At 50.3% G+C, this 24739-nt stretch overlaps 1 protein-coding gene and 1 pseudogene across 2 annotated transcripts in view; one reads left to right on the top strand and one right to left on the bottom strand.

Moving 5' to 3' along the window:
* Window positions 1-24739, bottom strand: part of Rptor (regulatory associated protein of MTOR complex 1) — a 339912-nt gene that overhangs the window by 73594 nt on the left and 241579 nt on the right. For both annotated transcript variants that reach the window (XM_046463332.2, XM_046463333.2), the window contains 4 exons: window positions 20327-20402; window positions 13202-13303; window positions 6643-6726; window positions 5001-5111 (listed from right to left, as the gene is read on the bottom strand). In XM_046463332.2, coding sequence (XP_046319288.1) covers window positions 5001-5111; window positions 6643-6726; window positions 13202-13303; window positions 20327-20402 — 373 coding nt within the window. The remainder of the gene's footprint in view (window positions 1-5000; window positions 5112-6642; window positions 6727-13201; window positions 13304-20326; window positions 20403-24739) is intronic.
* On the top strand, window positions 2846-3418 carry LOC124105906 (fatty acid-binding protein 5-like; annotated as a pseudogene).

Here is a 24739-nt window from a genome sequence, read left to right on the forward strand (position 1 = left end):
TCTCAGACTCCCAGAGTATGCCAGGGGGACTGGCTGGCTCCAACACAGGGCTTGCTCAGAACACTGGGGTCTGACAGCCTCCTTGACCTCACATGCCTCCAATTCACATGAGAGCAAACTCAAGTCACTCGGGGGCCACTGAACTTGGCAGGGAGAACTGAGCAGGCCAGCTACACAGCCCTGCCAGAGGTGAGAAGAGGAGAAGCAACTGCTGAAATCCACACTGAACTTTAATCTCTGGGGACTATGACCAGGGCAATTACCAAGAAGAAGGACGACACTCAGTTTCAAACAGAAACGTTTCAAAAGGCCCCTCAGTGGGAAATCACTATTACATGAGCAGGTGCAACAGCTGGTGAACACATCAGTTTGCACGCTGGGCTTGGAGCCTACAGGCACTGTAAAACATAGCAGGGAGGGTGTTTCTGGCTGCGCCATGGGCAGCATGGTGCACAGGATAATTCCTTCAGCAGCTGTCGACAAGAACCACCAGCCCTGCTCCTTCAGAGAAGCATTGTGGCCTGAGCTGGCGGCCAGCTCTGTCCATGAGCCCATGCAAGCCACATGGGAATGAGAGGCAATTTCAGACTCCATTCCCTGCACACTGTGACAGGACAATCAGTTGCAAACTCGGGGACAACACAACTGTAAAGCGCAGTTACGACAGGCCACCTGTCTTCAGACGCAGACACAGACACTCCCAAAATGACAAAGATATAGCCTCCTTCTAGGCACTAACAGGTACTAGAGACTGGTAATCATGGGAATCAAAGCTGGCTTAAATGTTGCATGCCGCACTGGCAGGCCTGGAGGTGGGCCAAGCTCAGTGTCCTCAGCCACATGTCGCTATCACAGTGGGGGCCTTTTCTGCCCTCCTCTCTCCCTGGGCTTTGCTCCATGGTGGGCTCTTTGCTTCACGTACCCAGCAGCCTTCCCACGTGGTATCAGGGCCAGGTAACAAGTAATGGTGCCAATAAATTTCTAAAAGTGCCAACACAGAAGACAAAGATAAGGGGGTAGGAAAGAAACAGCTCCAACACAATGTCCCGAGGAAAGCCCTCTGTTTGCGTGACCGGGCTCTTCTGTGAATGTGAAAGGAGGGCCGGGGGAATGATCAGAAAGGACAGCTCCATAACAGAGTTGGGCTGTTCCCTGAAGGTCCCTACTGGCTGTCACTCAAGAACAGCTTCCCATGGTGATGGTGGTGGAAACCTGGCTGCAGGAGAAGGGCGGTGTGAGCATCACAGCCAGGACCCAGGTGGAGGGCGGCTCAGTGGGAGAGAAAGGCCTGCTGGAGCAAATGGGGCGACAGGCTCAAGTCCAGTGCTCGACTCCTAAGCCCAGTGTTGTTGCCCATCTCCTAAAGCATTGGAAGTTAGTTTAATGAACATGAAGGTAAATATTTTGTTGAAACACAAGATTCTATTTATTATGTAAATATTCACTATTCTGGTTATTATAGAACAAACAGAAGCATTCACTGGTCAGAGCCAGGCAAACAGCATGGGGCCCAGCAACAGTCAGGGTGGAATCAAGTTCAAGCTGGCATCAGGGGTTCAGAAGACCAGAGCCTTGCAGAACGCAGTGCCACAGCTCCAATACAGCAGGGCCAGAGTCCTGGGGGGAGGGGGTGGGGTGGCACACTTAGCCCAGAAAATAAGAGACCCTACAGCTGGAGGAGAGGCACAGGCTGCGTGTTTCAGGCAGCATGATGGTCTACATAGAAGTCCAAGAGACCCTACAGGTAAATAATTAGAACTATCAAGAGTCCAACAGAGTTTCTGTGTAAGATCAATAAAGAAACACTAGTAAAGGTCCTGCCCCAGCCCCAAGCAGACATGCAGTGAAGGCAGCACTTGCAGCAGAAGCAGGGGTTCCTGACTGTCCACCTGTCAAGCCCCTCAGCACAGCCTCAGCAGGGGTCAGCCCAGCTCTGGGTCTCCAGGCACACCTGTATGAGAGGAGGGTCTGAGCAGGTGCCAAGGGGCCCCCAGGGCCAGGCTGGACTCCAGTCCAGAGGCTTGTTGGTGGGGCTCAAGGAGTGGGGCAGGCTAGTGGCTCTGCTGGCGCCACTGCACAGGACCCTCAAGAAGAAAGCCCGGGTGGAGAGACTGGGCTTGGAGTGGTTGCTGATTTATTCTGCTGCCTCTAGTGCTTGGAGAACAGGGTGCAGCAGGCACAGCTGAGCCCAGTCCAAGGCCACAGGTGGCCTGAGGGTGATTCTGGTGGAGCACAGGCAGGTCCTAGCCACCAAGAGGGAGGGGACCAAGAGGGATGCTGGGTCTTGGCTCTGGTGACTAGAGGGCAAATGGAATGAGGCAGACGGGCAGATGGGCAGGTCAGAGCCAGGTACACACCTGCCTGAGAGGAGGGGCTGAGCAGGTGCCAAGGGGTCCACGGAGAGCAAGAAGGGGACCTGAGAAGGAGGCAGGAGACACACGGTGTTGCAGGGTTCTCTACTCCCTTCTGCTCTGCCTCCCAGGAAAGGCAAGGACCTTCTGGGCTACAAGACCACGACCTCTCCACCCATCTGAGCTGGTGCTTCTGCGTTCTCCCCTTTCCACCTCCACACGAAGCCTCAGGGCCAAGCTCAGCCACTGGTCATGCGCAGCCCTGGGCCTCGGGGCCTCTCCTGTGAGTGCCTGCTTATCCATGACTACGCCACAAGTGCCCACTTGCTCCATGGGGCTGAGGCAGGAACGCTTTCAGCTGGAAGTCCTACTGCAGGTGTCACCCACACACAGCCACACGCAGAGGCCACTGAGGTCCAGCTGGGAATGTGGACCTGGTTCTTCAACTGGACACTGTTTGGACTACTGCTTTGAACACACATTAAAGAGCAAAGCCAGAGCACGCTATCCGCCTCCCAGCAGCTCCCCTCGCCACGTACACCAGCCCGCCCGCGCCCACCATGGCCACTGTTCAGCAGCTGGAAGGAAGATGGCGCCTGGTGGACAGCAAAGGCTTTGATGACTACATGAAAGAACTAGGAGTGGGACCGACTATGAGGAAAATGGGCGCAATGGCCAAACCAGATTGTATCCTCACATAAAGCTCAACATAAAAACTGAAAGCACTTTGAAAACAACACAGTTTTCTTGTACCCTGGGAGAGAAGTTTGAAGAAACTACAGCTGATGGCAGAAAAACTCAGACGGTCTGCAGCTTTGTTGATGATGCATTGGTTCAGCATCAGGAATGGGATGGGAAGGAAAGCACAATAACAAGAAAATTGAAAGATGGGAAGTTAGTGGTGGAGTGTGTCATGAATAATGTCACCTGTACTCGAGTCTATGAGAAAGTAGAATAAAAATCCCATCATCACTTTGGACAGGAATTAGCTGAAAGAATGAAGAAGCTCAGTTTAATGAGCCAATCTCCAGACTCTTTTTTTTTTTCATTACTGTGTTCAATTATCTCTATCACAAACATTTTACATGCAACTATTTCAAAGTGTTAGTTTAACTAAGATCATCCCTTTGGTTAGTAAATAAATGTGTTTGTGCTAAAAAAAAAAAAAAAAAAGAGCAAAGCCAGTAGCCTTGTCCGCCCCCATAGCCCCTCGGGCCAGCCAACCTCAGCCCGATTCCACTCTCCCGCAGGCTCTGTGCCATGGCAGCTCCAGCCCGACTCAGAACCCCATGCTGCCTGGAAGGCAGACGGCCAGCACGGAGGCTGCTTCCGGGACGTCTTTGTCCCTCAAACCCTGCAGAGGGTGACACCCCTCCCGTGCCCAGCACACCCGTCATTCTGGAACCTCCTGGATGCCAAGGCCCTCCCACCTTTCTCCTCTCCATGCCTGTGCTTCTTTCTTGGCTCCCCAGGACAGCAGCTCAGCCTCAGAACCTGCACGCACAATCCCTTCCAGGGCCTCACGGCTACCACCAATGGAATCCCAACCCTCCACAGCCTCTTTCCTAGACAGCCTTCGCCCGCAGGCTGCTACTGGGGTCTGAATGAGCTGCTGCCTCTGCCACGCTGGCTCCAGCCCCAACAGCGGCCCAGGGCCACCTGGCCACCCTCACGCCCTTCGGGACAGAGCTGCCCTCCCCTTCCATCTCTACATAGCAATTGACTCTACACTGAGGCCAGGCAGTTGTTTTTCAACCAGGACTTGGTTTTTATGGGTTTTTTTTGTTCCCAAATCGTCAGTCCCCACAGCCTGGTAACACAGCAGACCGTCACTCCAGCTGCAGGTTCCTCCTGTCTCCAGCCTGTCGCTGCCAGAGCTCCTGTCCGTCGCAGTCCCGTGCTGGAGCTGACTCTCCATCCTCCGGCCCTCTGCCTCCTCGCACCCCTCAGTCTATCCTACATGCCCTTGAAATTGGTTGAAATTGGTACATGTGCAGCCCCACCCATAGGATCACTCAGCCCTCCTCCTTCTGAAACCTCCTGTGTGATGTGACTTGATCCACAGGACTGAGCCTATGGGACAGCAGACCTCTGTGTCACCTACAGATTGGCATGGAGTTCTGAGTAAGGGGCCCTGGCCAGGTCTCTGTGGAGAGAACAAGAGACCGCCCGGCCAGCAAGAATGAGGAGCAGGGACAATGTGAAGAGAGCAGAGGAAGGCAGCTGCAAGTGGAGAAGGGCCCTCGACGGGGACCTCTGCCAGGACCACGCTGAGAGCCGTGGTAGCAGCTGGGGCCTCGGCCAGCACTTGTACGTTGAAGTGGAAAAGAGCCCTGGTGGGACAGGCTGCTAAGGCCGGTGAGGTGCACCCAGCTTTCATCAGGGGCACAGAGAATGGCCTTGAGGACAGGTGGGGGTGGGAGGACAAAGCACAGGTGCTAAGGGAAGCAGGACAGGTAAGCTGATGGCGGGGGTGACAGAGACCAGCTGCTAGGTGCCATGTAGGGTAGGACGTGGGACAGGAAGTGCAGCAGGAGGGCCAGCCCCAGCCCAGGCTCATTGGCCACTGTCATTCAGGGTGAGTGGCCTGGGGTCCACACTCAGGGCCTTGTTTCCATGCCCACCAAAGGACAGACAGAAGTCACTCACGCTGTCCACGGCGAGGATCTTGGCCCAGATGAAGACGAGCAGTGGCCGCAGCTCTCGGGCTGAGCTCTGGAGCAGCTTCAGCACGTATGGGAAGATGCCCACTGACAGGGCCTGGGGCGGGAAGGACAGTTGGTGAGGCCCTGCCTGACTTCATGGGCTACAGCCCTGGGACAATACCTCAGCACACGGGCCAATTCGACAGAAACAAAAGACCTCACTTAAAGCCTACCTCACCTGTAGGTAGACCCGTCTCTGATTTTATTCCTAGAAGGTGTCAGTACTTCTAGCCTTGACCAGGACTGACCTAGAGACGGCCATCTCCAGGGAGCAACGTGCTGGAAGAGTGCACACTTAGTTATTCTTCCTACTGGTAGACTCCCTCTCTCCTCCTCCATGGCGGCTGACTGATGACACTGTATTGGCAGTACCCAATTAGGGAAAGCCCTGAAGTGGACCTCAGCAGGCAGCCTGGTGTGCCCGCCCAGTGCCCTGGCTCCCTCTGCCCACCTGCTCCCCTCTTGCAGTGCTCTCAAGCAGGCCGGACACAACACGGCTGCACTTGTGAGCACTCAGTATGTCACTCAAAATGGACAGCTGCTCTTTAATAATGTGCAACACCCAGTGTTTGTTTATTTATTTCTTTTGCAGTGCTGGGATCAAATGCAGTGCCTTGTACGTTCTAGGCAAGTGCTCTACCACTGAGCTACATCCTTGGGCCAGTTCAATTTCTAATTGTTCACTGAATATAAATTTTCAAACTTCAACTTTTAAAATTTTATTTGCAAACAGAACCAAATAAGGTCTACGTACATATTGCAAATGTCTCCTAGGTCCCTGTTTCGGGTACTGGGGAACCCAGGAGCACTTTAGCACTGAGCTATATCTGCAACCCTTTTTATTTTGGGATAGGCCCTAAATTTCCCAGGCTAGCCATGAACTTGCAATCCTCCTGCCTCAGCCTGAGGAATCTCTGGTATTACAAGTGTGTGCCACGGTGCCCAACTTGGGTGATAGGTCTCTTGAATCTCTCTTCATTACATATTTTTAAATTTGTTCTTTTTAGTATACATGTTGAATCTCTTTTAATGTAAAAATTTCCCCAATTTTCCTTGTGATATATTTGTTGAAAACAGAAAACCAAAATCAGATCATTTCTTAATTCTATTCATGCCAATCTCTTCTGCTTTAAATGGCCATTTCTACTCTGCTATAGAATGAGTAACCAGAAAAGCACTTCAGAACTGTGCCTAAAATAATACGAAAAGGCAGTGATGAGCATTCAGAGACTTCCTGAGAGGGATGCGTGCGGCTCTGTGGCTCCCTGCCTCTTGGCAATGGCAGGCAGGCCTCCTGAGAAGTGCCCCGCCAGCAACACTTCCTCCCTCAGCACTGGGTCTAACATCAGATGGGAACAAGGGCAAAGCAGAAACAAAAGACCCAACATGGTGCTGCTAAAAGCTGTGCAGGAACGGGAGGTGGTCTCCAAGGCCTCGGGATTTCCTGGACATCCCGCAGAGGACATGCACTCTAAATCATGTGGCTGGGGCACCTTCCAGAACACTGGCTAAGTTCAGACTGTCACGTGGAAGCTGATCTCCACCCTCCCCCAGCCCTGGGCCCAAGGAAGGCAGTCAGCACGCACCAGGCTTACCGCCCAGGGACCCAAGTCCAAAAATCTTCCCAGCAAGTCCAAGGCTCTCAGCCGATGCACTTGACTTAGCAGCACCTGGAAAGATAAGAACAGAAGGGCATCACGGCAAGACTGTTCCATTGTTTCCCCGGAAGCCTCTGCCTCTGACTGTGGCTCCGAGCAGGAGTCTGACTGTCTTTCCATCTGTCTGCTGGTTCCTTCTGTCCTCCACAATTCACACTCCTAGGTTAAGAAAACACTCTCTATTTCTTCTTCATGGGTGAAATATGCTCACTGTAGAAAATAGCAGAACACTTCAACTGCACTTGAAAAGGTAACTCAGTGGTGGCACTGTGGTTTATCAACCGCTAAACATTTGTCTTAGACCCACACTCATCCCTGACTGATCCCAAACTGGATAACACGTTATATATATCTATATTCATGTCTCTTCCTTAAACTGAACACACTGTGGTCATGGCTCCACAGCCCTGGACATGACTTGCCAAGTCATTCGGAACAGAAGCACAGCATTTCGTTTATATGAACGAACGTGAGCTTCTAAAAATGATTTCCCACTGCTAGATATTTAAATTATCATAAAATGTTGTTATAAATGATGCTGTGATGAATCTCCTAACCAGCACGACTCTGCACACCCACAAGAGCTTCTCCCCTAGGATAAACTTAAGAAGCAAAATGACACTGTCAAAGCTTCTGTACTTGTGTCACCAAACCACTTGCCAGGGGGGCCATCTGCCCTCCACACAAGCAGTACCACCTCATGGGGCTGTGGCCCTGGGAAGGCACTTGACCTCAGAGACCAATTTGGCAATTTATGAAACAAGGACAACACAACACCCTCCCACAAGGGCCTCATGAAACTAAGTGATTAAAGCTGAGGCTAACCCAAATTATTATTATTGCTATTACTCTAAGACAATATGGTAGGTGAAACTGTCCTTTGAAGCTGAAATTTTTCACAACTAGTAAAAATACTTTCATAGGTTATTTCTCTAGTAAAGCAGTCATGCATACCTTTATTTTTCTATTTATTTTTTTTAAAGTTGTAGATGGATGCAATACCTTTATTTTATTTATTTATTTTTATGTGGTGCTGGGGATTGAACCCAGTGCCTTACACATGCTATGAAAGCACTCTACCATTGAGCCATAACTGCAGTCCTAAATGTTTGACTTTTTCCTAGTGATAAACAGTTCTTAGTAAATGAAAAGAGAGTGCCCTTTGCCATCTATTTTGTATGTATTTTCTGTTATATCAAAGTTTTACTTTTCTCTCTCTCTCTCTCTCTTTTTTTTTTTGCAGTACTAGGACACCCAAGGCTTTGCACATGCTAGGCAAGTGCTCTGTCACTGAACTGTATCCCAGCCATTTTTATTTTTTGAGACAGGTTAAGTTGCTCAGGCTGGCCTTGAACTTGAGATCCTCCTGCCTCAGCCTCCCAAGTTGCTGGGATTATAGGCATGTGTCACCACACCCAGGTCAAAATTCTGTACATTTTTTAAAAAATAATCTTTGATTCAGGGCCTTATGCATGCCAGTCAAGAACTCTAACATGGTGCTACATTTCCAATTCTATATTTATTTTTTTAACTTGGAACATTTTACTTCACCTTCTTAAGACTCATTAGCACATACATTACCTTGAACACTTATCTTGGTGTGCCACAAAGCTGTTAGACACCTGAGGTCCTAATGGAGACTGATTCCTCACTCAGGACAGGGTATCTGAAAACCCCACATATGCACTGTCTCCCTGTCACTGTTCTGGGGTTACATCTGCCTTAAGTCCACAGCTGGCCACTTGGCAGGTGGTGGGAGCTATGTGGCATGCACTAGCATGGGCAGAGGCTGCAGGGGACAGCTCCAAGTTGAGTCATTTATAATGATTTCTTCCTTCATGGTGTCTATACTGGAGGACATGTGTACCAAGTCCCTCAGACCCACAGCATCTCTGTCCTCTGATGTGCTGTCATCCAGTTAGTGTTACGGGGCACTTGCTTTGTGCAGATACCATACTGGGCAGTGGGGCGGTGAGCAGGGACAGTTAGGATCCCTGGAAGTCAGTCACTTAGCCTTGGAGACAAGCACTAACAGCCTTGCTCACTTCGAATGGGGGTGGTGCGCAGTGCTGTCAACACACGTACATAAGCAGAGGTCTGAGCTAGTTGGGGGTTTTGGAAGGGTTTCCCTCCCAGCTAGAAGGTTGCAGCCATATCCTGGAGGGTGATGTGCAGGGATTACAGGGTTCCAGCAGGAAGCTGAGAAAGATGAAGGCATCTGGGGAAGGGCAGGTGGCTGGTCTGAGGTGGGCAGCCTGGAGAGGGGGCAGACCACTTGGCAGGTCCTTGACATTGTGCGTCCTATGCTGGGAGGAGCTGCCCGAGGTGCTGATGCACATGGTAAGTTCTTGCCAGCCCATTTCTGGCCAGCTGTGGTATCTGAAGTCGTTGGGCAACACAGGAGTCTGTGCTGCATGAAGTATGCTTATTTGGAAATAAACATCAATGAAAAATTTTGGGAAAAATGGTATTTTTTTTTTTTGTTGTTCAAACATTATATCTTTTCTTTCTTCTGTTGATTCATATATTTAAAAAAAAATAAATCCAAACAGAAATCAAAATTAGTTACAAAATATAGAGTGGCTCCTTTGGTCTGTATTTGTACTTCAAACAAACAAACAAACAAACAAACAACAACAAAAAAAAAAACCCAAGCCAGAAGCGGTGGCCACGCCTCCCATCCCAGGGACTCAGGAGCCTGAGGCAGGAGGAGCCCAAATTCAAAGCCAGCCTCAGCAACTTAGTGAGGCCTTGTTTCACAATAAAAAATAAAAAGGGCTGGGGATGTGGCCCAGTGGTTAAATGCCCCTGGGTTTAATCCCCAGTACCTGTTTCAGGCTAGCCCAGGAAGTATGGAAATCACAGAGATAGGTGGCAGTCAACAGAGGCATTGCTGGGGTTTTCTTCTCCTCCATGGCAAGCCAGACTGAGGACCAAGAGTGGCTATCTGAAGGCCAGGTAAAGCAGAGCTTGCTGAGGCAGTCCAACTCCACCGGCCAGGTGTACAGAGTCAGTGCTCAGGTTCTGGCCCAGCCTGGCAGGCGGTGTGCCTGGGACTCCAGGAAGCAGCACTGCTGTGGGCATCGCATGTCAATGCACAGGCATGTGAGCACACGTGTGTGCAGAGTGTGCATGATGACAGCACCCTAGGCCGCTCTCTGCTGTCACCTAATAACCCTGTTCTTTCAGACCCAATATTTATTTGAAATAAAATGGTACACTGAGAACAGAGTTCTCGTGAAATGCTCACACTGATTTCCAAGGTCCATGTAGAAGTACAAAAGTTTTACCCTATGAAATCATTCTGTCCTCCTTTTCTGCAATATTGACCTTCATTCTTTCACCTGGGCCATCTCTGCTCACCTGCCACCTGGGGAGGAGGCAGACAGGAATGGTAAGCCCCAGCAGGTTGCAGAGCCAGAAGACCCAGTACACCATGGAGTTGCAATGTTGTGGGATTCCAGAGCTGTGCACAAGATGACCGTGGTCAGCAGAAGTGGTCAGCAATGATGAGGGGAGAAAACTGCCCTCAAGAACAAGCAATGCCTTTCTCCCCAACCTCAGCTGACCTGCAGTTGGAAAGGTACAGAAGGGACAGAGGCTGGCTGGAAGGGTGGTATTTCCATGTTGACCTATTATCTGCGGGCCTTTGAAACCTCTCACTGGACCCTAGATGCCCATCAGCTGATTTCTCTGAGGTGTGGGTGGGTGGAAAAAATTTGCTCTCGCTTATGGGAAAAGTAGCGGGGATCTGATAAAAAGTAGTCTGTATTAGAAAGCTCTTCCCTGAGTTAAGAATGCCCGACTTGCCAAGGCACTAGAGGAAAATTTATAGATGACAGGGTGTGGGCTCTGGCAAATAACAAAGGGGAAGTGACCAGCTGGGTGAACGAAGCCGGCCTCGGGCGCTCCCACCTTCTTCCTCGCTTCCTCCTTAGTTAAAGTTTACCATCGATCCTGGCTGGCAGGGCCTGGGGGAGAGGCTTCCCCAGTGATGAAGAGTCTGCTGCTCTGCATGCCTAAATTATCACAGAGAGATGCCATTTCCCTTCTCTTGGCATCAGGGTTGGCTCCAGAGGCCCTCTCTGTCTCTGAGGGACATGGATTGTAAATGGAACATTAGGAAAAAAAGTCAATAGAAGGCCATTTATAAGAGGGTTATTTGGCAAACCCAAAGAACTGGGTTTCACACACTTGGCATGGAGCCCCCGCTTTGGGAAGGGCCACCATCGCCCCACGGCACTGCAGGAGTAAGAGCAAGGGCAACGGGGAGCAACACAACCAACATGGCCACCTACCGCCCGCCTGGTACCTACACTGGCCACTTCCTGTTCCCATTCAATGAGGACACTGGCCTCCACTGGACATCCAGCTCTGTTTTGTTATTGTTACTGCTGCATTTTTTGTTTTGTTTTGAAAATTTTTTTCCTTTTTTGTTTATAGGTCACCTTGCTATCCCAGGATGGTCTTAAACTAATCTAAAAGCACAAAAGGGGAACAGTAATTATTTTTGCTTTCTTTTTTATAACGTCAGAAAAAAAGCAGTGATAATATACAAAACGCACCAAAAATATCTACAGTGAAACATGACACACAGTTCTTTGTTGCCCACTGGTTGGTAATGCCAGCGTGAACAGACAATTGCTACATTTTACCACATTTACATAGGACCCTTCCAACTCTTTTTTACTGGCTGGCACTCTCAGGGTAAAGTCCTAGATGAGGAGAAATCGCATTTTGTGCCAGGTGAATAATCTCTCAAACCCCCAAAGCTGGCTGATGCAGGGCAGAGCAGATTCGAGAGAAGGGAGGGCTGCCGTATTCCACAGCATGACAGAGAGAAACCCGTGCCTGTTTTAAATGACCTTGTAGAAGTGGGAGCCACTCAGGGAAGCTTTGGTCCAGTGAAGACGGACTATGCTGCCCATTACGTGGGGTTAGCAGCTTTAGTAAGAAGGAGGGAGGTGGACGTCCCTGCACAGGTAGCCCATGACATGGCCCTGCCCGGCGGTGGCACCATGACTTAAGCCCACCTGGGGGAACAGTGCTCTTCCACCCCGAGGGCCTTGGATTTACCTGGACACGGGAGGGACCTCCTCCCTGTCCTGTGCTGGCACAACCCCCCAGACAATCACCACAGCTTCCCCCCAGATCCAAATGCTGTACCTGATTACAAAAAATATTGTGATTAGACCTTGGTGTCTGTGTTGACAGGAGTGGGTACAGCCAATTCTACATCCTTGAGTAGAACAGCTTCTCCCAACCAGGACCCAGTCGATACATGCTGAGACAAGAGCTTGGAGAAATCTTTCTAATATCACTATTGTGATAAATCCCAGTATTCCCACCCTATCCTATCTTTTTAACCCAAAAATCAGCTGGCTGGACACCCAAAACTCATCTCCCAACTGGGTGTGGTGATGCACACCTGTAGTGCCAATGACTCAGGAGCAGAGGAAGGAGGATCTCAAGTTTGAGCCAGCCTTAGAAATTTAGTGACACTATGTATCAGAATTAATAAAAAGGGATAGAGATGCAGTCCAGTGGTAGAGCACCTCTGTTCAACCCCCCGCATTGCAAAAACAAATAAACCAAAACAATCTGATATCCTGCTTGAGTGGGTAACAATCTACTGTGAGTGTGACACAGGCCGTATAAGTGACTGGCCTCTCAAAGGCTCACTCAGAAAGTGTCTATTTCTTATAGCAAAACACTGACAGACCCACTGGCAAAGGAAAGCTGGTGGCTTCCAGGGCCCGTGTTGCTCCAGCTAAAGAAGTTCACAGGAACATCTGTAGCGACACATCATGGCAGGGCGCGGTGGCCACGCCTGTAATCCCAGCAGCTTGAGAGGCTGAGGCAGGAGGATGGTGAGTTCAGAGCCAGCCTCTGTAAAAGCGAGGTGCTAAGCAACTCAGTGAGACCCTGTCTCTGAATAAAATACAAAATAGGGCTGGGGATGTGACTCAGGGGTCAAGTGTCCCTGAGTTCAACCCCAGTACCCCAAAAAAAAAAAAAAGTAGGGGCACATCTGTAATCTGCCGTGCATCCACCTCTCCTCACAGGACTAATCCACACACCTTGGCTTCCACGGCGGGGGGGGGGGGGGGTGTCGCTGTGGGAGCCTGGGTGGAGTGCAGCTTGCTGGCACCAGCACTTCATCAATTCCTGAAGTGCCAATGGGAGGGGAGGGCGGCAACTCCACCTCAGATTTATCTTTACTTGGGGGTGGGGGAAGGAATTGAATGACTTTACTAGGAAAGCCCGTTGGGAATAAATGTGCAATCAGCTCCCGGGTCTTCTGATTGGATCTGTGTGATTTATGCACCATCTGGCCCAGAGCACAGCCACCACAGAGGGCTGGTGTTCCAACCGCTATCATGGGACACGCAGGCAGCCGAGGTAAACCAGCCCTTGGGGACTCTGGGCTTTGGCTTGCTTCTGTGATCAGACGCCTTATAGCCAGGCCTGGTCTGAAGCCACTCACCTGTAGAACGATGGGCAGCTGCTCAGGGGGACTCCGGTTCTCCACACCCATGGTCAGCCACACCTGGAACGCAGTCAGCTGCTCAGCGAAGAAGGGGCTGTGCTGTGGGATGAGCAGAGGCATGAGTTAGGGACCCTGGCCCCACCAGCACCCTGACGGGTCGACAGAGCACTCACTCTGTGGCTCTGACCACACAGGGGAGGGACACAGCAGCGCTCCAGCCCAAAGACAAGGTGGAGCTGCAGGATTTGTGAGCAGCCTGGAGACGGGCAAGAGAGGGCCCAGCTGGGCCCTGTGGCCACGCCTGTGGTCCAGAGACTCAGAGCCTGAGGCAGGAAGGTCACAGTGAGGTGGACCAGCACTAGCCCTTTTTAAAGTTTTATTTTCATACATACATTTAGAAAGTTGTAGGTATCTTAAACATAGAGGTTGAATATGCTTGTGTAAGCAGCATCAAAATCAAGTAGCAGCACACGAGCAACCCCTGGGCCCCCAGCCCCTGCCACAGCCACCTTCCTGGGTGGCCACGTCCTGCCTGCTTCTGTGGGCCAAGAGGTAGAGCCACACAAAGTGAGGTCGAGTCTGGCCACCTCCAATTAGCATGGGGGCCTACAGGTGTAGCTGTGGCTCTTGCTGCAGGTGGAACACCTGTCCCTTCCACCTCCAGGGGGCACCTCGAGTTCCTGTGGTGGCCCTCATAGTGCAGGCCCGAGTACAGTGGAGCCTGAAGCACAAAGAACATCCACTTACCCTGGCTCTACCTTCACTTGAAATGTTAACGTTTTGCGCCCCTCCCTTCCCCACCATCCCAATTTGGTGAAATTATTCCCCAAAGCAGAATCTTGATTCCAGAAATGATGTAGCAAGATTCTTGAAAAGGTCCTTGGCAAATATGCCTGGCACTGGAAAGAAGAGTTCCGCCCAAGAGGAGCACACATGCCAACGGAGGGACCTCTCCTGTGGGGGGCAGAGAGTTCCGATCTCCTGCAAACACAGAGGAAGCCGCCCAGAGCACAAAAAGCCAAGACCTTGTGAGGCTTTCCAAATGCCTGTCAGCAGCAAAGGCCCTGTCCTTCCTGCAGGAGCCGAGGTCTTCAGGCTGCTCTGGCTGGGCTGGAGGGTGGGGAAGTGGTGGGGCAGCCTCTAGGGGAGGCTCGTGACTATGACAAGATGTTGTCCCTGCCCAGACCTGTGGAAGGTGGGCAGGCAGGCCTTTGTTTGAGAGCCTATGGGCATACACCCGGCACACAGGGGAGCCAAGGGCATGGAGCAGCCAGGGCTCAGGGCAGTTTGCAGTACGTGAAAAGATGTACCAACTGCAGCCCAGAGGCAGATGGATACGTGAGGGCAGCGTGGGTGGACTCGGTGGTGGGGGTGGGTGCTCACTGCAGAAGGCGGTAGACAGGCAGAAACATGTGTGAGAGGGCAGTGTGGGTGGACTTGGAGGTGGAGGTGGATGCTTGCTACAGAGTTCTTCCAACTCTGCTCCATCTTGAAACTTTTTACAATAAAATGTTACCAAAAAAAAAAAAAAAAAAAAAGGCAAAAAAACGGGGGAGCAATCTAAGACAAAAAGGTCAGGGAGGTCCTCTTCAAAGGCCCTTGACTCAGTGTAAGGATGGCCTTAATCTAAGAAGGGCCTTGGCCTAAGTAACTCCACTTTAAAATAAAACTGCAAGTCCCTACCAGGCATACCTGTGAAGCCCTCCAATATTGACATCCGGCACAGCCTGATAAAATAAGTCACTTTCCCACAACCCTGATAAAACTCAGAGTGAAGTCACTGTCATTTGCCTTCACCTTGATAAAGGCAGAGGTGAGAGATAAGGGCGGAAACCACCAGACCAGATGGCTTGACCCCAGAATGCAAGATGTCACCGAGAAATCTGGTAACGGCTAATAGGGATTGAAAGGGCGAGTAGAAACCCCGAAATTTAGCATAAATGGTGGAGCAAATGAACACACTCAGCCAGCCGACGCGATGCCCACATGCCGGAGAGCCCCAGGAGGACCTGACTGACACCCCAACTCTTCTCGCTGTTGGCCTGCTCCTCTGCATCGTCCTCACCGCTCTCAAACTCTACGGCCACATCGGGACCCTGGTGAGAACAGCAACTTCTCCTTAGGACCCTCTCCTCAGCTGGCCGTCAGCTCTACCCCAGGAGAAGCCTGCTTCCACTGCTTCCTGACCTGATCACTGCGGCCTGAGTGACCGCGCATCTGCTGGACTTAGATCTGGCACTTGAGCTGGCATGCAGAGGGAATGTCTGTCATGATTAAGTGTGTTTGCAGTGCACAGAATTAACTTAGAATTGCTTGCTCTGGATTGATTCTGTCTATTGCAGTGCCCAGCATTAAGGATTGTCACTTTTCTTGATTAAGAACCTATAGAGGGGCTGGGGCTGAGTGATAGAGCACTTGCCTTGCACTTGTAAGGCACTGGGTTTCATCCTCAGCACCACATAAAAATAAATAAACAAAATAAAGGTATTGTGTTCATCTACAATTACAAAACAAAAAAAGAACCTATAGAGTGGAATTGGACTGATTTGAGTGTAAAGCACTGAAAAGGGCAGGAGCATGTGGACCTTCTTTATTTCTTCCCCTGACTGCGCAAGTTGCACCTTTGCCCCTCGGGGCACCTGGTCGTTCCAGTCTTGGGGTGCACTGAGACCACCGGGGAGGAGAGTGGGTGGATTTAAGATGGCAGTTAGAGGAAGACTGCATCTGTTGCTGGGTGGCTTGGGATTCAAGCTGTGGGAGAACCACTTCTAGGAGCCAAGAAGAAATGGGAAAAAAGACCATTGGCAAACGCAGTGACCATCCATGTCATCGACAGCGTCGGCAAGCTCCGTAGGGACAATTCTTTCAGTTTTCATTAAGAATCCTTTTTTCATTTTTTTTTCCTGTTGTTTATTTTGGTGTGTTTCTGTTTCTCTCCTTTCTTGTCCCTCTAACAGTCAGATCTCTTGTCCTTTTCTCCCCTTTACTCACTTTAGTTTTTCTCCTCATTTACAGCCGTCACTAGCTGTCGCTCTTCTGCTTTCTCTGTTCACATTGAACCCTCTAAACTTTCTGCTACCTCCCCATCACGTTTTCTTTTCTCTTAATGAACTGTGTTCTACCATCTTTTAGAACTGTTCTGTTTACACACTCCTGCCCCCACTATTCACGGTGTGGTTATTAGTACTGTGGATGGCAGAGTTGGGACCTGCTGTTTCTTCAATGCCAGATGAGTTCATGGTTATTTGCTATTTTGCTCTTGGCAACTGCTGACCCCACCTTCCTGTTTTCATGATAATTAGTGCTGTAGAGGTCACAGTAGACACAGGATAGTTATTTTAATGCTGTATATTATTAGCATTGATATTTGCTATTGTTTGTTTTGCCCTCTTCTGTGAGGTGCTGGGAACCTACAGGGACACCACAAGTTCACAGGGTAGAGACTCTGTTGTTGACCTAAACTCAGCCAAAAGATAGCACACTTTGCTCCGCACACAAATTGGCCACTCTGAAACTTCAGCTATACTTTAATACAAATAAGAGAAGAGACAAATACCCAAACTAATAGTCAGGCCCCAAGCAGGAAGAGCTACAGGGTGACCATTGGTCCTACTCACAGACATCCATGCCAAGAGCAAAAACAGAATTACACAAAGGCTGTTGACCCCACACAATGACCCCACACAGGAGTGCTTGATCACTGACCCACATTCTCAACCCTTTTTTATATTTTATTAGAGACAGGATCTCACTAAGTTGCCGAGGCTGGCTTTAAACTCACAATCATGTTGCCTCAGCCTCCTGAGCTGCTGGGATTATAGGCATGCCTGGCACAATGAGGGATTTTAATCTATATCACTCTAACACACTTTGGCAAGAGAAGGCCATGCCATAAAAAGGCTCACACATAAGAGTGGAAGATAAATCCATCCCAACAGATGCATAAAACCCAACACAGGAATACAAGAAATATAAAAAACAAGGTAACATGATACCTCCTAAAGTTCATAATTTATCAGCAACTGAACCCAAAGATACCAAAATGGATGAAATACCAGATAAAGAACTCAAAATGATGATTATAAAACTAATCAATGAATTCTAAGAGATTATAGGAAAACAACTGAATGAATCAAGAAGTCATTACAGGATATGAATGAGAAACTTAATAAGGAGATGGAGATATTGACAAAGAACCAAATAGATATCTTGAAAACAAAAGACACAATAAATCAAATAAAATGTTCAGTTGAAAGTCTCTTTAATACAGTAGACCATGCTGAAGACAGAGTCTTAGAACTGGAAGACAAAGTGGCCAGCCTTGAACATCACACAGTACCAAAGAAAGGAAAATAAGTAACCATGATCAGACTATACAAGAATTCTGGGACATTAAGAGACCAAATGTAAGAAGAATCAACAAAATGGAAAAGCATTGTGAGATGCAGGCTAATAGCACAGATAACTTCCCCAGGAAATAATATAAAAATTCCCAAACCTTGAGAATAAAATGAACATCCAGATATAGAATGCATGCAGAACCTCAAATAGACAGACAAGATTAGAACAAAGAAACAAACAAAAACCTCTCTCCATGACACATTATAATTAAAATGCAATTTTAAAAGCCTCAAGAAAAAAAACACAAATCAGGACACATTTAGAGGCGAGCCAATCAGAACCACTTCTGATCTCTCAGCACAAACTCTAATATGATCCATGAGGGCTTGGAATGATGTGTTCTAAATCCTGAAAGAAAATAACTGTTAACCAAGACTACTATATCCAGCAAAACTATCCTTCAAAATTGAAGACGAAATAAAGCTCTTCCAAGTTAAGCAGAAACCCAAAGAATTCCTCACTCCTAAGCCAGTGCTACAGAACTTAAAGAAGAAATAAAAACAAACTCCAGAGCTCACAAATGGACAAATTTCCATTGAAGAGTGGCCATGCAGATGAGAAATGTTTATTTTACTAAACATTAGAAATAAACTAAAATGGCAGGAATAAACTTCTGCCTATAAAAATATTGAACATCAGTGTTCAACTCTCCAACTAAAAGACACTGCCTGGCAGAATAGATTAAAAAACAAGACTTAATGTTGTTTGCAAGAGACTAAGATTTCAGCTACAGTCTAAAAGTGAAAAGATAGCAATGATGTACCACATGAATCAAGACTGAGAACAAGCCTGAGTAGGAATAAATGGATAAAGAAAATATGGCATATACACACAACAAAGTTTTATTCAGCCACAAAGAAGAATGAAATTAGGTTATTTACAGGAAAATGGATGGAACTGGAGAACGTTATGTTAAGCACCCTGGTTCCCAGTGGGTGAACCAAATCTCAGGAGGTCATATATTTTCTCTCATATGTGAACTCTAGGGAGGAAAAGCGAAAAGAAAGGTGGTGGTGGTGGTGGTGGTGGTGTGGTGTTCTCAGGAAAATCAAAGGGAGATCAGTAGAATAGAGGAAAGGAGTATGGCGGGGAAGGGCAGGGGAGTGATACTGGCCAAATTATATCAGCATATTGTGTGCATGTGGAAACATTCAACAACAAACCTCACCATTATGTACAATTATAATGCAACAATAAAAGAAATATAAAAAAAAGTGCATCTGGCGATTTAACACACCCCACATGCACGCCTCTGAGCATGCCATACATGCGTGCATGTTCACATATACCACAGGCCCAGGCCTCCAGGCCATGGTGACAGGTATTAAAGGTTACAGTACCTTGGTGGTGAGCTGAGCTCTCCCTGGCCACTGGTGCCTCCTGCCTGATTTGAGGGTGAGACACTCTGGCCACTGGTGTTTGTGAGCAGCGATCTGACTGTGAACATGCCAGGGTCCCATCCTAAGCCCTTTGGGTATACAAACTCATTTTAATGCTCTAGGCCCTTTGGATTGAATGAGGACACTGAGGTACAGGGAGGTTGTCTAACTGGCCCATGATGATGGTGCCAGGCTCTTGGCTATGATGCCCAACAGTTTCTCAGGTGGCAGGAGAAGACTCAGTCTTGTTGACCCAGCCTCATGCTCCCCTATGTCATCTCAGCTTCATGGATGGCCTGAGCATGGGATGGCCTGAGCATGTGATCACTCAATGTGATCACCTCTGCCAGCCCCTACCCAGGCCTCTGTTGCTGGGCCCCTGGGTACCTATGGTGGCCTCCTGCTTTCTCCCTTGAGCCCTGACTTGACATGGCACCTCTTTTCTTCTCACAGATTCTTGAGGATAGGGACAGGGTTATTCAAACTTGATGCCTCACATCACAAACGCAAAACCAAGTGGGCCTCTGGGTATTGCAGTGAGGACCCTGGTATCATGTCCAATTCACTTGCAGGCAAGTGCTGTGAGTGAAGCCAGCTGCAACTTATGCAGAGCCAGAGAGACTAGGCTTCTGCCACCTGCAGTGTGGCTTGGGGTTGGGATGCCTGTGTGATGGGAGGGAGCCCTCAGAGGCTTCCATGTGTGAGCCTCTGTGCCCCAGGCTTAGGGAAAGCACAACTCACCCTGCTGAGAGGGCAGAGGATGAAATGAGGGCTGCTCTGGGGAGGAGGCCATCTGCATGAAGAAGAGCAGACTCTTCAGAGCAATGCTTTACACTAAGATCTGCGTTTTCTTTTCTTGGAGGTACTGGGGTTGAACCTAGGGGTGTTCTACCACTGAGTCATATCACCAATCTTTTTTATTTTTTGTTTTGAGACAGGGTCTCACTAAGTTGCTGAGGCTGGCCTGAAACTTGCAATCCTCCTGCAATAGCCCCCGGAGTAAGTTTTTAAAAGGTGACCACTTCAAAATCTAACTTTATGGGTTGGGGTTGTGGCTCAATGGTAGTGCACTTGCCTAGCATGTGTGAGGTACTAGGTTCAATCCTCAGCACCATATTTAATAAATAAATAAATAAAATAAAGGCATTGTGTCCATCTACAATTAAAAAAAAATTAATTTTAACCCTGGGTTGACCCAGTCTTGTAAACTTTGGTCAGTATATTTTTTTCCCAGGTGGGTGAACCAAATCTCTGACACCCACACAGACTGAGGTTTTTATGGAGCAGGTGCCCAGGAAGCAACAATCACAGCAGATGCCCAGGTTGCCCTGGAGGGACTCACCCTGAAGGCAGTGCCTTCCTCAATGATCGTGGGCAACTGGGAGAGACAAATGTCCACAGCAAGGTCCCAGGCCTGCCTGGGGAGAGAACAGAGGGAGCATCAATAGCGTTAGTGTGTAGCCTCTGGCGAGGGGTCCCACGGGCAGAGGAACTACCAGACCCTTGCAGATAGTTCTGGGGAGAGGCCTGGAAGCTGGGAGGCTGTGCTGGGCTTGTCCTGTCGGCCCCAGCGCAGGCACCACTGGGACTGCTGTACTCTGACTCTGGCCTGTCTGCTTTCTTCTAAGTGAAACAAAAAAATACAGTGGTACTGGCCCTCCACGGTGGCTCCCAACTCTGATGTGACCCTCTGTGGCACACAATCTGCCTGCTCCAGGCTGCAGTGCCCTTGTGGTGGAGCTGGGGCCAGGCAGCCTGGCTGTGGACCTCCGTCACATGAGCCTTGGCAGTGTCAACCTGCCCCAAACCTTGCAGTAGGACTGTGGCCCTGGCTACCACTGGCACGGTCTGAATTGTTGGGCCTGGGCCCTGGGTGGCCAGGAGTGTGCTGATGGTCCTTCAGGACAGGACAGGTGGTGCTTATTTGAGGTAAAAGGGGATTGTCCCCATGGTAGACTTGGCTATTCTCACCAGGCTCTGGGGGTGTCAGGACTCAGCTCAGCACATTCACAGCTGCATGTCCTTGGCAGTGCACCCTGGTCTGTCTGGAGAGCACAGGCTGTGACCCCACTAAGCAGATGCCCACACCCTCTCCCAGCTTCGAGCCAGCCCTGTGTTCCATTCTTCAATAATTCCGTGGCTCAGGCACACAAGCCCATTGCAGGGTGATTTATGTGGCTGCATAAACACATCCTCTTACATAATCAGGGGAACGGGGACTTGGTGTCTGGAAGCAGGCTGGCTGCTCTTATGTAAGGCTCTTCGCCAGGTCTCTCTCTTCCTTACTGCTTCTGAAGGACCCAAGAGCACAAAGGGACAGGAGAACTTGGGGCTGAAGCCACACAGGTCAGGGTTTGAGCTTGGCCTGGGTGTGATCTGGGCGTAATTTTGTTGAGTCTTATGAACTATGAGCCCACAGGACAAGTGTAGACTTGTAGGGAAGCCACAGCAACAGCGATTCCCTCCGTGACTGTGGAGCCAAGGCCAACCCCTCCTGAGAAGAACTGTGCAGGCTCAGGCCAGGGGCCATCTGGCTTGGCACTGGGACAGCACAGCACCATGCACGGCTACAGGTGCCCAGACTCCTCCCAGCCCCCCTTCAGCATCGCTGACCTATCACCCAGGGTTGCTTCAACCCTGCAGTCCATGGGGTGCCTTCCCCTCTGTGGCAGAATGGGCATCCCCCTGATCTCGCACGGTGCCTTAATGCGTGGAGCAGCCTGTGGGGCCGTGAGACCTGGCCCTTTCTTTCCTTCTTCACTTTACTGTGTCCAAACCATGGCTATTGGCTTCCTTTTCTAGAAAACAAATGGAGGCAGGCCTGTGGCTGAGGACATGGGACAAAAGGTGCAAGTGATGGCCTGGGAGCTGCTGATGTCATCCTCTGTCCCGGTTTCTCTGCAGGGGCCACACTGCCTGCAGATGTGACACAGAGGGCAGCCCCCTTCCTTAGTGGGGAGAGTGCTCAGCATGCCCCGGCATTGCTCACAGCCCCTCCACAGGATGAGTTGCACCTGGACCCTGAAGGAGGACATAGGGAGGACAGATGTCCCTGGGCCAGCTCCACTGGCTCTCCCTTCCTGCTGGGGACTAGCTGAGCTAAATACTTGACATGGCATGTGGCTGGGCACCCAGCATTGCCTGCCAAGCATATCAGCCCGCAGCTGGCCATAAAGGTTCTGGAAGGCCCTGCTTGCTTTCCCAGCTTCACCTTCTGCTTGGTCCCTTGCCCTCCCTCCCCTCTTCCAGCCCCCTGCAGTCATGGAGGTAAGACCAGGGACAGGAATGGCAGTCTAGGAAAGGTGCTTGCTCTGCTCACTCATTAACAAGCTGGGCCGAGGCTTACGCCCAGGCATCTGGAGGGCGGGATCCAGGAGGACAGCCCCTTCTCCAGCAACACTCTGCCATGCCTAGGGAAGCAGCCCACACCCTGCAGGCTCCACCTCACTGTTGCGTGATGACTCTCCATGGAGGCATCACCAGAAACCTCCCAGCTGTGCTGTTCTCTGCCTCTCCCCTGCTTGGATACATGCAGGCAAGGTTAGGTAAAGAGATCTGGGTGAGGACAGAGCTGGCCACATGGAAACTGAGGGAGAGGAGGAGCGGAGGCCAGGGGCTGGTTTAGCCTAAGTAAGCTGGACAAAGGGAGCTGAGCAGGTGACCAGAGGTGACAGCCTAGATCCTGCAGGTCACAGTAGGGTGTTGTGTGGGCCCTACTGCAGGTGAAGGTCTGGAGAGTGTGATGGGTACCTGGTACTGGAGTAGGACTAGGGCAGGGGTCTGTAGGGAGGTCCCTGAGGTCAAGTTCTGAGATGTCCACAGTGGGGCTTCTAGGATTCTAGATTTCTGCATGACTTCCCTCACCTCCCTTCCTGTTCCTGGACAGAGCCAGCCAGGCTCCTCAGCAACAGTGTCCCTTCACCCATCACGGGAGCACCCCTGTCGTGTTGACATGGCAGAGGCTCTGTCCCCTCAAGAGTACTCCCGACTTCCTAGGGCTCCCTTGGCCCCTTTGTCACAGTGAGTGCTCAGGCAGCTCCTCTGCAGGCTGGGGCGGCCTTGTCCTGCACACTCACCCTCAGGCAAAGTGTTTGGCACTACTGGCTCACTGACGCCCCCAGATGCCATTTAAAACAGACTTTCACCCCCTTGATGGCTCCAGACCCAGAATCCATTGCAGGACCAGTAGGGGCAACTGAACCGGACCTAGCACCTCCCAGCCAGTTCCCAGAGTCCCTGGACTTGGCCGTAGCTTCACCTGGCGTCCCGTTGCACTCCCCAGCCTTCACCTGCCCTCCCTGGTATCTTGCTGCTTCTGCAGGAGCCAGTCTTCTCTGCTGGCCCCTCTCATGCCTTGCCTCAAGCCTTGATAGCAGCCCTGAAGCTCCCACCACTCTTGGCCTCCACCAGGGACGAAAGCTTGGTGGTCCCAGTGCCTCCCAGCTTCTCCAGTTCTGTGGCTCTAGCACCAGCAGGTACCCCAGTATCCAGCCATGCCTGATTGCTTGCTGGGTACCCAGCACACAGTAGGTCTTCAACAAACACTTGTTGAATGAGAGGGAGTGCAACTGCTGTGCCCAGAGCAGCCGGCAGGGCTTAAAGAGAACAGGATGGGGAGAGAAGCAGCCGGACCACAGGGGCTGCCTGGCTCGGGCCCCGCTCTGCCACGGCTGGGACAGCAGACCCTCCCCCTCACTCCTCATCAGGAGGAGGCAGGTCTTCCAAGGCCACCATTTGTGTGAAGCCACACAGTGACCACACAGCAGGCTGGGCTGCACCAGGCTCTGGGCCCAGCCTTTGGCTCCATCTCTCCAGGACCAGCTTCCCCATCCATGAAGGTGTAAGGATGGCATCTCCTGCACAGGTCCTCATGAGACCCTGAGATGACGCTGGCTTCGGTAGGCCCCCAGCCCACAGGTGTGCAGGTGCCTTCATCCCTACTTGCCCCTCCTTGAGAAACACTTTCCTGCAGAAACCACGTGGGGATGGTTTGCTGGGTTTCATTCTGCAACAACAGCATCCTCTGGTAACTTCACAAGACTCAAGGACCCAACCTTTTTTATTTAGACTAGTGGGACGGCATGCTGGCAGACAAAAGGGCATTTTCTGTCTTTAATAAAGGACCAAAACAAGAATGGAAAAATTTAAGCTGAACAAAGGGCCTAAAGAGCTCCTTTTATCTTCAAAGGCCTGAACGGCACCGCACCCCAAGACTGGCACTCTGTACAGCAGCCCCTCCCTGCTGACAATTAAGAGGCAATCAGGAGATAATCAAACACAGCTCCCACCCCAGGCAATAAATAGCTCCCATATGCTCAATAAACCCAGATTGTAGGCAAACGGTCCTCGGCTGCATTGAGGGAGGTATCTACTCTGTTGAGACAGAAGCAAAGTCAATTATTGCAATTAAACTCTGTATGGATGCCTTGCATTTAATCAAATACAAGCTTCAATTTCAGGAGTCAGAAATAAGTGTACAAGTTCAGGGAATGGTGATGAGAAGGGGGCACAGTGTGTCTGACCGGCTCTGAGCCCAGTATAGTCCGGCAACAGTCATAGCCAGGGCTGGACACCAGTGGCTCTGCCGTAAGGCCAAGCACATTCACAGGCCACCTCGCAGTGCAGAGCTGAAAGCTGCTTGGCATTGGAATACTCAGGCAGAAAGAAATGGAATCCATTAGCAAGGCCCAGCAACTGCAAGATCCTAGACTGCACTGGGGACACACACTTCTCACATCCCACCCCGCTGGGGAGA

Source organism: Marmota monax, unplaced genomic scaffold, assembly GCF_021218885.2.
Source record: "Marmota monax isolate L192 unplaced genomic scaffold, Marmota_monax_Labrador192_F-V1.1 WCK01_AAM20220418_F8-fsc00220, whole genome shotgun sequence".
Classification (NCBI taxonomy): Eukaryota; Metazoa; Chordata; class Mammalia; order Rodentia; family Sciuridae; genus Marmota; species Marmota monax.